Source organism: Erpetoichthys calabaricus, chromosome 5, assembly GCF_900747795.2.
Source record: "Erpetoichthys calabaricus chromosome 5, fErpCal1.3, whole genome shotgun sequence".
NCBI lineage: Eukaryota > Metazoa > Chordata > Cladistia > Polypteriformes > Polypteridae > Erpetoichthys > Erpetoichthys calabaricus.
Window position 1 is genome coordinate 205,612,876 of NC_041398.2, and position 13,054 is coordinate 205,625,929.

Here is a 13,054-nt window from a genome sequence, read left to right on the forward strand (position 1 = left end):
AAATATACTTGTGTATTTTAGATAAAATCATAACTGTATTTTCTGTAAGTTAAAATTAACTTATATATTTTAATACATTCTTGTTTCTCGTGGCATTAGAGTGGCGACATGTTGTATGTTGATCAGTTATACAAGTAAGAATTTCGCTGTAATCGATACCTGTGACAATAACACAACTACAGTGCTTTAACAGAAAAAAAAACTAAATTTGTCCTTGAACTATCGTCTATTTTTCCTGTAGGATCCTGTCTCCCCCCGAGGTACACCAGCTCATTCACCAAGGGAAAATGGCTTAGATAAAAACCGACTGTTAAAGAAGGATGCATCCAGTAGTCCTGTGTCCACAGCCTCTTCAGGCAGCTCCTCATCCCTTAAGTCTAAAGAGATCACTATGGTAAACACAAAATTGCTTACAGTGGTTTGACATTGAACTGAGAAATTCAGAAGCATTAAATGGTACATGTGGTTTCTTACTAATTCTAACTTATTTGCATACAAACTTAAAAAATAGAATATGAAATAGATAAAAGACCTTCACAGATACTTAAAGGAGTTCCTTATTTAGTTATTGTTACTAATCATGGTGCCAGATGGTAGCAACATGTTTCATGTTGATTAGCACATGTAAGTAAGAATTTAACTATACTCTACATGTAACAGTCATTACCTTGTCCATTTGTAGTTATTTAGGTTCTAGTACCCTTCACCCTTCCAAGCTGGACTGTCTTTATTTAGTGTTGCTCTGCATAGCTAAACATAATTTTTTTTCATCTTCATGAAGGTGCTATGTTGTGCATTAATGATTTTGTAGTAATAGCATTTGGCACTTGTGCTACATATTCCACTATATCTGTATTATACAAGAATTTAAAAAAAGAAGAAATTGAGATTGCTTTGTATTTAAAATTTATACTGAATGTTTTTTATGTTAGCATGATAAGGCAAGTACACCTGTATTGAAATCCAGTACACCAACTCCACGTGGGGAGGTGCCAACTCCTGGCACCAGTGCTACTCCAGGTTTACGGCCAAATCTTGGTAAACCATCATCCATAGAGCAACTTGCTAATCAGTCAGGTGAGTCCTACCTTTTACTGTTTGTGAGCACACAGTAAAATAGAAAAAAAGTGGAATTAACCAAAAAAAAAAAAAATATATATATATATAATATAATATAACATACTGTATATACACACACACACACATATATACATGCCGGCAATCAATTGATATGCCTTTATGTTGCAAACTGAGTCTAAATTGGTTTAGAGAGAGTGTGTATGTGAGAATTCTTGTAAGGCAGGACTTCTGTTTCGTGTACATGATATAAACTCTGTATTATATGATTTATAAAATTTGGATCTTCAATTGCAAAGTTGGAAATCAAAGTATTTAGGCAATACCAGATTTTGTGTTTTGTCTATTAGTATATTACATTTTGCAGAAGTAATTCTGTGTGGGATAAATATTTATCTTCATCTTTTGAAAATCTAATTACATAGTAATCCTTTTGGGATCATCTGATTGTTTCCGTCTTTATAAATTTAAACTTGGTTGTCACGTCATTGCTGCTTGCTTGTACAGTATGATTATTGCTTAAATTTGCTTATAAATTATGCACCCTTCTGTTAGTTCTTTGGACTTTTAAACCAGTTATATGTAGTAGAATAAACGGTTTAAACTCTGTTTGATTGCATTATTAATAGTGTTTAATTGTTGAGTAAATGTGATTTATCAGTCTTTGTCAAACTGTTATAGGCTATTAAATTGGTTCTTCTTTGTGCAAACTTAGTACATAACTTTTGTCTTTGTGCTTTTAAACCACAATTCCAATCATCTTCCTAGACTATAAAGTGTTCATTTTCAGAAGGATGAAATGAGTAGTTGATAGGTAACTTTTGCAACTGTAACATTTCTAGTCAATAGAAAGAGAGTGCATGCTTAGGCTCCACTTATTGGTGACATGTTAAAATAAGGAGAGTTTTGTGTTCTTGCATGCTCCAATGACAAAATAATGCTGTTAAGTGGATCGTTTTATTGGTTCATGCACTGTTTTCAGCAGTAATTCATCCTTTAGCAATGGATTGCTTTAAAAACTTTTTCTTTTTTTCCTCCACATTTTCTTTCCAGCTGCCGGTATAAGAACCCCTTTGGCAGTACCAGGTCCTTACCCTGGTCCTTTTGGGATGGTGCCTCATGCAGGGATGAATGGAGAGCTCACCAGCCCAGGAGCAGCTTATGCCAGTCTTCATAACATGTCTCCGCAGATGAGTGCTGCTGCTGCTGCTGCAGCTGCTGTGGTAGCCTATGGACGTCCATCAATGGTGATTATTCCCCCAAAACCCCACCACCACCCCCAACTCAATAACTGCTGGTTATAATTGTGTGGTATACTGTTTTTCTGAATTTTATTATGATAGAGTATATGAGAACTGAACATTAACTTGTAGCCAATATGCAGTTGATTGTATTCATGCTGGTAGGTATGTTTACTCAAATGTTCATTGTTATGCAGTAAAACTTGGGTAGTTCCAAGAAAACCACCTTCGCACCAGCATTCTGGCTTTGCAGTGTTTGGGTGCTGAGTCCTAGTATGTTTTAGGAGTTTACTATTTTGAAGTCTCCAGGTATTTGAGGTTTTTCTAGTAGCTGTACTGTCCTGAGAAGGTGTGAAATTAGATTAACCAGTTCTAAACATTTATGTTGTACTTGTGTGTAGGTGAGACTAATACTCTCCTCCTCTAGTATCACTGCAAACAGAAGATTTATGGATAAATTGAGAATGTCCCTAATCTTTGTAGTCTGTATGAATGCTTTTCTTTTATAAGGGATAATTTTGCTTCAGTGCCATCGCTAGACCCATAGTCCTAGACATTCATGCACTATTCTATGTTGTTGTATTGTAAATGTAAACATTTTATTTTAAATATGCTATCACATTTTTAGAGATATTCACTACAAGTAGGTGGCATAATATGATTTTCCACTGGCCATTTCCAACTATTTTGCCATGTCCAACCAGTAAAGCTTCTCTAGAAGACCTCCCACAAAGTGTCATACATAAAAGTTTCATCTTGGGACACTCAGATGCCATAAAAACTTAATTGCCTTTAAGTATTGATGGACAGAAAACTGCTTAAATGTTTAGCAGACACTGCAGAGCTGTTAGTGTCTAGTGTTAAATTTAGCCTTTGTGCTTCCCATCTGTACTTCAGCCTCATATTTATTTTTTACCTAAAATATACAACAAATGCAATTTTTATTTCAGTTACAAAAGAGTACCCTATATGTGGCAGTGTTTGATTGCACAGTGAAATAGTGGTGCAGCTTGCACAGAAATGCATGACCAGATATGCAAACATTATAATTTGCATAGCAATTATACTCATGACCACCACTAAATGATGTCCAGGAGGACAGAAAAAACAAAAAAAAAAAAAAAAAATCAGCAGGGGATCCAAGGCCAAAACGACCACCCATACCCCACAGGGCATTCTACCAAACATAAATATTCTTAAATCAGTCCTCTTGGTTTCCATGCTTCACATGGTAGCATTTGATGATGTTGATCTTTTGGACAGATGGAACACCTGTCTTCAAACCATTAACACAAAGGTCTGGATGGTGCCTTGATCAGCTGGTGGTGTTGGCTCAGATCTCCACCACAGAAGAACTGGAAAAGACAGCAGGGAATATTAGAGATTAATACAGATTGTGGATTTAATCTATAATCTATTATTTTAGTTCTAATACATTGCACATCTAAAGGTGAAAGGATAATTAAAATGTTCACATTTATTCCACTTTGTCCTTTTTTTTTTTTTGGTTAAACAATGGTTAGTTATTATAGTACTAATACAGTGCACATATGAAGATTAACTCAATACAGAATTATCACATCCTAGCAATGCATTATAGAAAACATTATGACTAAAATAACATAGTCAGGAAAAACAGACAACTTTCAAGATATTTTCAGAGAGGATACAAGCACTGAATTTGTTAGGATGCACACCATCTTGTCTGAAGAAAAGATCCCAATTGTCCTCCAAACTGAAATTCTGTCTCTTGCAGAAGCCTCTCAACAAATTGTTCAGGGCCAGCAGATGACTGTAGAATTCATCTGACCTTCTAGCCAGATGCAGGGGACCCAAAAAGATAATTCTCGCAGCCAGGCTTGAATGAGTACTGTGCAGTCTGCCTTTGGAACCTCTGATTGTCTATAGCGAGTGTCGTTTATGCCCACATGTTGTACGATTGTCCCAGCAGACCTGTCCTTATTTTTCTTGAAGACTGTCGGGACTCTTCTTATAATATCTCGTACATATGCACCAAGAAAACAAGAAACACATGATTTCTGTTTGTAGGGCAAGAAATACTGAGGTTGTGTACAACTGAATCCCCAATAGCAAATACATCACAGTAGACTGGCAGCACAGTGGAGGAGTAGAAAGGGTCAAAGCGATTCTGGATGGTGACACTTGCCTGAGCCAACAGAAATGATCTACCCTTGAGCCACAAAGTTCCCTGATGGTGCATATGTCTTGACTAGGAGTTTTTGAATCTGACTCTCAAAGGCCCAGAGTTCTTCGACAATGTGCTGTATCTCACAGTTGGCCAATTTCTGCTTTGTGTCCTAGGAGAAAGGGAAAGAGAGAGAGGTTATCCATCCTGAGGGTTCATATAAATATAAAAACCTTATTTGAACATGCTTATTGCATACACATTAAAATCAAGATTAATAAAAAGTTACTTAAATAAAAACTGAGCTGTAAAGTAGATTATGTCAGAATTCTAAGGCTTATCATGACTGTTGGAAATCAGTTCAACCAAAATTGGTCGGTGTCGTAAATTAAGAATACAGTATAATTAAATTGCTGAACAATTGAAACATTACATTTGAGAAATTTAGAATTTTCATTTTTTGCATGTTGATTATTGAACATTATGGTTTGAACTTTTAGTATAAACACCTTAATACCAAAATTATTAACTGTAGCAAAACTGTAAGCTGTGTCTGGTTAATTTTCTGACAATTGATTGTAAGTGGTACTGAAGGATTGTTTATCACAGTTGGAGCATACAAGCATTCAAATAATTATATTCATGTAATTAAAAAAAGGTTAAATGTTAATTAAGCTACCTAAACGAGAATAGAAATGTGTGTAAATTAAGCAACCAAACAAATGAATAGTGTTTGATGTTGAGAGTATAAATTATTAAATGTTTTTAAATGTTATTTACATGTTAAGCACTCTACCAAAATAAAAATGTATGCTATAATTTGCAAAACAAAATTGATCACCATCTGAAGTTTGCATGATGGTAATTCTGCAATTTTCGTAAACTAAAAAAAATATTAGATGATATAAGTCATGAGCCATTCGGCTAATGTTGTAGAATGATGCAGTGCAGCATATGAGTATTACCTTTGTAATACAACTTTATTAGGTCATTTTTATACAGGGTGAGCCAAAAAAAGTACCACATTTCAAACATTTATTCTACAAAAACGCTACAAGATAAAAAAAAATTCATTACAACACAAGAAAGGGTATACAAAATAGATTTTTTTCACTGTGTTTTAAAAATGATGTCTTCAAGGTGGTGGCCATCATTAGCGATACACTCTTCAAGATGATTTCTGAATGCTCGCATGACTCATTCAGCCATTTCAAGGAGAATAGCGGCAATTTCGTGGTAAATAACGTCCTTGTGGGCTTCAAGGTTTTGAGGTTGGTGTGTGTATACCTTTGTGCGATTTCTTCTTCACAAGTCAGAGCGAGATTAGGCTAATGTGAAGGCCACCCGACATTGCCACACTAGGACATCAGCTTCCTCAGAAACATCTCCCGCAAAACTTGCATGGATCTCGGAGCTATATGAGCTGTTGCTCCATCCTGTTGAAACCAGACATCCACCACATCAATTTCTTCCAGCTGGGGCCTCAAACATTTCTCTAGCATTTCAATGTAACATTCTGAATTGACAAGTGACCATTGCTCTCCCCTCCTCAAAAAAGTAAGGGTTTACAATGCCAAATTCTGCAACGTCTCACCAAACTATAACACGCTCACTGTGCAGGGGTCTCTGATAAAGTTCATGAGGGTTGGTTTCAGCCCAATAGTCAGTTTTGATGAAAATTAAGTTCCTCATGCAAAATCCTCCTCAAAGATGTGTTGGAAATGCCTAAGGCAGAAACATTTTTGCACGCTGAATGTCTAGGAGACTGCAAAATTGATGCCCTTACAACTTGAATGTTTTTAGGCATTCGTACAGTATGAGGACGGCCTGGAGATTTTCAGTTCAATGCTGGTCCCATCTGTCTAAATTTAGCCACCCACTGAAGAATTGTTTTCCAATTTGGGACATCGGAAAGCACGTTGCGTAGTGATGATGGATTTGTTGTTTTTGAAGAACGTTTCAACAGCGAAAGCACAGTGCACACTGGATCAAGGCATGTTGCCAACAGATAACTACAAGGGATTGCCTATGAAAGGACCCCAACCCACTTGCCTGCCTTTACCTCACGCAATGACCTTGAGAAATGTGATACTTCATTTTGGCTCACCCTGTATTATATGAAAATTTTAACATTCATTCATAGGAGAACTGTCAAATCTTTTTAATGAATCTTTCCATATTATTCCTCCTCTCATTCTACAAACTGGAATTAGACATTCTCTCTTGCATCAAAATAAAGCAGCCAGTTCACTCCTGTGTAAAGTAAACATAACATTTAGACTACCTATGCTCTACAGTCCATGCTCATGGAACTGTTTTTTAAGTTTTTTTTTTTTTTTTTTATAAAGATACTAGATTAGTTTTAGGTTTGACTTGCAGAAACAGGCAAAATTGTTCATTTACATTGAGCATTTCATCTGTTTAAAGCGAATGGTAAAAAAAGGAAAATATCTTTAACCTCTTAAAGCATCATCTGAATAAATATTTCCATAATGAGACCTAGGAGAGTCATTATGATTAACAAATCTCATATCTTCTAAACTTCCGATTTAGTAAATCATATCTGTTCACAAACTAGTTACAGAATTTTTTTTTTTTTTTTTTCCCTGCCAACTTGTTTTTTACATTTTGTTTGTCTGCTTTTCTTTCTTTTATTTGTTTATTTTTTTAAACTGAAGACTGAACCATAGATAAGATTGTCCGGTTCTGGATTTTCATTTTTGTGTTTACATTTCTAACAAAATATGTTAATAATATGGAATAAAATATTATTTTTTGGCCAAATTTATTTCTCCGCCTTTTTCCTTCTTAACACAAAGGATAATAAAACAGCAACATGGGATCAGCATTCATGGAGCATGAATTGCCAGACCATTAATTACTGTCATTTTCATTGCCTGGTCTTAATACTGCAATGGATATTCTGGTGTTGTTTTCAGTCAGAGACAGCAGTGGTTTGGCAACAGTTTTTATGTTGATAATTACTGTGCTTATTACTTTATTTTGGTTGTTGTAACATGTTATATTAATTTGTGCCAGTAAAGAGAAAATATTTCACAATAGTATGTAGTTATCTGACTCAGTAACATAAGAAGCCTTTGCAGCATGATTGCTGTCCCCAGGATTGTAATATACATTATGTCATTACACATGTCACTGATACCCTTAAACATGGATTTAATTGTTTATTGATTTGGTTATTTTTAATATTGCTTGTCATTTATGTATTAAACTTTTGAAATTTTGTTAGAACTACATTTATAAAATATATATAATCTTTCTGAATAGTTTTGATTTTTATTTTGTTTGCATAAATTCCTAATTCTGACAACAGCAACTGTTAGGTTACTTTCGTTCTTTTTTTTTTATACACCTGATGTATGTTTCTTCGTTAGGTTGGGTTTGATCCACACCCCCATATGCGTGTCCCTGGAATCCCTCCTAGTCTTGCAGGCATCCCTGGTGGAAAGCCGTAAGTATTGATATGTTTCATCCATTTTATGTCGTTACATGACTCAATTCAATATTATCCACATTGCCTGGTTTACTAGCTGACATTTATTTATGAAAATATATCTTGAATACCTACAAAAGTAGCAATGGCTTGCCACTGTTGTTCATATTGACTGCTCCATCACTTTTGTGGAGGCAGGACTGAATTTCTGAGAAACAGTGTTGATTGATTTTATTGAGGGGTGATTTGTTTGTTATGTTGTTTAATTTATACTTTTCGTTGCACTTCCCATTTGAAATAAAACACCATTCACTCTGTCTGTGTATGTGTGTGTGTGTGTGTAGGTTTAGATAGAGAGACAAAGATGTATCCTTCTGTAAATGTTTTGCTGTATACTGTACATAAAATGTATTTCCATATGCAGTGTAGCGTTTGTAGTGTTTTGTTATGACTGTACTGTACAAACAAGGATAGGAAAAGTAGGCAAAGGGTAATGGAAATCGAGGAAAGAACAGTAAACCTGTATTTTATACAGATTAAAGAAAAAAATAAACTTCTGCAGATTAAATGGTCCTGGAAAAAATAAGTGCAAAGTCTAACTGACCTGAGCAAACATGTTGCCCACCCCTGCCCTAGGGATTCTCAGTGCACAACAGAGCTGAGTATTTTCTGTATGATGATATAATTCTAATTCTATCAGTGTTGTTGCCACTGCCTTCATCCACTCTGATGTCCTGCTTAATGGTAAAGAAGAAACTTAATATAATTGACACTATGTACAGTACTACCAAAGGAGACCAAAGAGATAGTTGTGTGTGTGTGTGTATATATATATATATATATATATATATATATATATATATATATATATATATAAAAGCTATGTTGAACAATATATCTGTCAACCAACTTATGGCTTTACAATTTAATATGTAGAAAACAAAGTAAATAAGAGGAGTACATGAAAATCCAAAATTTTTCTGCATCAAAAGCTGTTTTCAAATATACAGGCCTGATTGTAGGATTTTCTATGTTGAAGATATTAGAACATTGCTAACATGTCAAGCTGCTGCTTTGTTGTGACCTGGCTAACAGTCAGGCTGTGAATTCTTGCAGCCTTTGTTGTATATAAGATAAGACTTGTGGTATGAAGCTACAGTATTTCTGAGGAATTAGAAAGCAAAGTTACATTTGAAATCTTAAGAGTAACTGAGTCAAAGTCAAATGTGAAACATTTGCTAATCTGCATGAAGATGGATGGATGTTCTCCATATATATCCTTCAGTAAGTATGAGTTTAGTGTATTAGGAATTAGGTTTTAAGTAATTGATTTATTTTTTATTTAAATCAAGTATATGGTGGCCTGCTTAGTTATTAAATTATAGTTACTGAAACATAAAGTGTAAAGCTGGTGGCACATTATACAACTTTTAGTTTGAGAGGATGTCAAACTTGACAACTTGCTTATCTTGTTGCCTGAGGATATCAGATTAGACGACTAGAAATAGTAGGGTATAAGAAATTACACATCTTCCTGATGACTTTCCAGCATACTTTTATATTTCCAAAGTTTCACATGGTCACCCCTTTTTTGGCAGCCTACAGTGCAAAAACTGAAATCTAAGCAAGTGAAAACTATTTATCGTGGCATTAAATCTTGTTTTCCATATTGGAAGAATTATTGACTTATGAAAAAATGTGTATTTATGATTATTTAGCTTACTTTAAGAAATCTTCTTAAGTAAATTTTGCTTACCCAATTGGCAGATTTTTTTTTTGTTAAATAAAAGCAACTCCCATTTAAAGTTTTTTGTTGTCTAGTTTTTGCATACGCATTTTTTGCAGTGTATAATGTGCTACCCAACAAACCTGGAAATGTATTAATGCTTGCCTGTTTCATGTGACTGTGGTTGAAGTAACTCCCACTTTTAACTGAAGAAAAGACTTCGAGTGGCAGTTATAAAGTCACTACTGAAATTGCAGAATACCTGTTTAAAAAAAAAAAAAATAATAAAAAAAAGGAACCACTTATACACAATATACTTTAAAAATGAGTATAGAACAAAAATCAATAGGATATATGGATACTGTACAGCTGTTACACTGTTCTTAAAGCTGTTGTCCTGTAAGGTGTCTGTCACACAAGCTGTTGACTTTCACCAAATTGTCTTCTGAATCTCTTGTGGCTTTGGACGTGCCAGACCTGTTTTATGTCAGAGATTCCTCTGGTTTCCCAGTTACTTTTGATGGTATAGGAAACTACTCGCTGACAGCTTAACTTTGTTTGCAATTTCTCTAAAGGATCAACCTACTCTGTAAAGGGTTATGATGGTCTGTCTGTCTTCCGTTGTTTATTGCCCTTTTCTTGCATAATGATAACAATATACAGTGCAGTACATATTGTCCAAATAATGCTTCAAAAGAGTAGCAACATGGTTTGTTCCAACACTGCTTTTTACACAGATGAAAGTTTGTAAATAATCAATAAAAGATGGGACATCTGTAGGAATTGTTTGCATCAACCTGCAAGACTTAGTTAACTTCAATTGCTTCAGAAAAAGCTGAAAGTTGTTAACTCATTACTTATTCCTTGAAAAAGGCTTTTTTGTATAACTTGGAAAAATCCCTTATTTTTCTGTTTATGCTTACTGTATATAAGCTTTATTTTTTAAATCTCTGCCAATTTACCTTTTACTGTTGTACCATTGTATGGTTGTTCACTTGCGATAACTACTTAAGTTTCAATTAAAGCTAGAAAAATGGGGTGTTCTAAAAGTTTTGACCAGCAGTGTATTCCCACAGTTGGTTAACTAACATAGCCTCTACATTACTAGAATGTAAAAAGAAATCATAAATACTTGCCACTTTTGTGTTCATTTAAATTTTTTTGTACATGCAGGAGTAGACATTTTTTTTTTAATTTAGTAATGAAATTGCTTTATAAACTGAATAGAATTATGTTTTGAATGTTGTAACCCTGAGTAATAATTGCATATGTATGTCAGTTTTGTATGAATTCAGAAAACCTAGACAAATTGTCTTAGAAAACCTGTTTCTTTCTTTGGTACTTTGAATATTATTTTCACTCATCATAAGTACTTTATCCTAAAACTAGCTTTATCACCTGGTTTTGCTTGGATAACAATCTATTTTCAGTCGACCAGCCACACTACAGTGATCCCCCGCCTATCACGGAAGTTAAGTGCCAGACCCATTAGCGATAGGTGGAAATTCACAATATAGAAAGAACATATAAATAAACTTTTTTTTTTTTTAATATATAGTTTAAACCTTAAAATACCCCTCCCACATGTCTTTAAACACATGTAAACTTATTAAAACACACTTTGTAAACACATATATGTGATGTGTATGTCGGGCTAAGGATATGAGTAACATCTCTCTATTATAAAAAAAATCTTGGCAGGGAGACCAGGGAGATGAGGCTTGATCGTCTCAGAAGACAATCTGACATCCTGCGAGAGACATTTTAACGGTCATACGAGACAAGGCAGTGAGACAGAAAGACAGCTGCTGTACAGGCTTTTAAATGATCGACGCGCAGAGCGACAAGCAGAACAGACATCTTGGCAGAAGCAGCGCAAAGCCAGTAGCTGATCTGTCCACTCCTGCTTAGGATGCATTCAGCCCCGTCCCCCCCTCACAATGCGAGCGGGAGAGACGCGAAGTGGCAGGAGCGTAGCGATTGAGACCAGAACATCTCAGAGAAACACTTTGATGACATGCAAGACTAGACATTACAACCTTAGGATGCAAAACCCGTGAGATGGTGACTTTTGCACGTCACGCCCCACATACAAACAATTTAAAACAAGTTCATTGACCTCTGACCTAGCAGTTGTTGGAATACTTTTGGCAGACAAACTTCAGGTGCTCCCTACTCTTAAAACAACGACAAGCAGAACACTCAGCTTGCCAGCCACAGCAAGCCAGCATGCATTCAGCTCTCACAATCCCCCAACCCCCCCCTTCAGAACAGTAGCGACAGAGATGCAAAGTGGCAAAAGGTGTACAGGCTTTTAAGTGACTGACGCAAAGCGTGACAAGCACAACACACACACAGCTGGCCAGCAGCAGCAAGACACCAGCTGAACCAATCGCATCTCTTTAGCATGCGTTCAGACCTCCCCCCCTCACAACGTGAGCAGCATTATAAGTCCCACAAGAAACAGATTTAAACACGCCCGGGGCAGGAAATAAAGGACAAATATTGTTTTTACAAAAGTTTTAAAGTAAAAATGAAAATAATGCATATGTAACAGTTCCCATTAAAATATCAATCTCTTTAAATTGTTTATCTGTTAAACCAAACCCGGGGGTGGGCGAGCGAAGCAAGCAGGGGTCGGAGCCCCCTAGTAATAATAATCCATCCATCCATCCTCTTCCACTTATCCGAGGTCGGGTCGCGGGGGCAGCAGCTTGAGCAGAGATGCCCAGACTTCCCTCTCTCCAGCCACTTCTTCTAGCTCTTCCGGGGGAATCCCAAGGCGTTCCCAGGCCAGCTGTGAGACATAGTCCCTCCAGCGTGTCCTGGGTCTTCCCCGGGGCCTCCTCCCGGTTGGACGTGCCCGGAGCACCTTACCAGGGAGGCGTCCAGGAGGCATCCTGATCAGATGCCCGAGCCACCTCATCTGACTCCTCTCGATGCGGAGGAGCAGCGGCTCTACTCTGAGCCCCTCCCGGATGACTGAGCTTCTCACCCTATCTTTAAGGGAGAGCCCAGACACCCTGCGGAGGAAACTCATTTCAGCCGCTTGTATTCGCAATCTCGTTCTTTCGGTCACTACCCATAGCTCATGACCATAGGTGAGGGTAGGAACGTAGATCGACTGGTAAATTGAGAGCTTTGCCTTACGGCTCAGCTCCTTTTTCACCACGACAGACCGATGCAGTGCCCGCATCACTGCGGACGCTGCACCGATCTGCCTGTCGATCTCACGCTCCATTCTTTCCTCACTTGTGAACAAGACCCCAAGATACTTGAACTCCTCCACGTGAGGCAGGATCTCGCCCCCAACCCTGAGAGGGCACTCCACCCTTTTCCGGCTGAGGACCATGGTCTCGGATTTGGAGGTGCTGATTCCCATCCCAGCCACTTCACACTCAGCTGCGAAC

General features: G+C 36.7%; 1 protein-coding gene across 4 annotated transcripts in view; it reads left to right on the forward strand.

Moving 5' to 3' along the window:
- Positions 1-13,054, forward strand: part of LOC114652190 (transducin-like enhancer protein 1) — a 129,619-nt gene that overhangs the window by 96,280 nt on the left and 20,285 nt on the right. For all 4 annotated transcript variants that reach the window (XM_051928052.1, XM_051928053.1, XM_028802433.2 and 1 more), the window contains 4 exons: positions 242-394; positions 933-1,077; positions 2,131-2,324; positions 7,860-7,936. In XM_051928052.1, the coding sequence (XP_051784012.1) occupies positions 242-394; positions 933-1,077; positions 2,131-2,324; positions 7,860-7,936 (569 nt within the window). The remainder of the gene's footprint in view (positions 1-241; positions 395-932; positions 1,078-2,130; positions 2,325-7,859; positions 7,937-13,054) is intronic.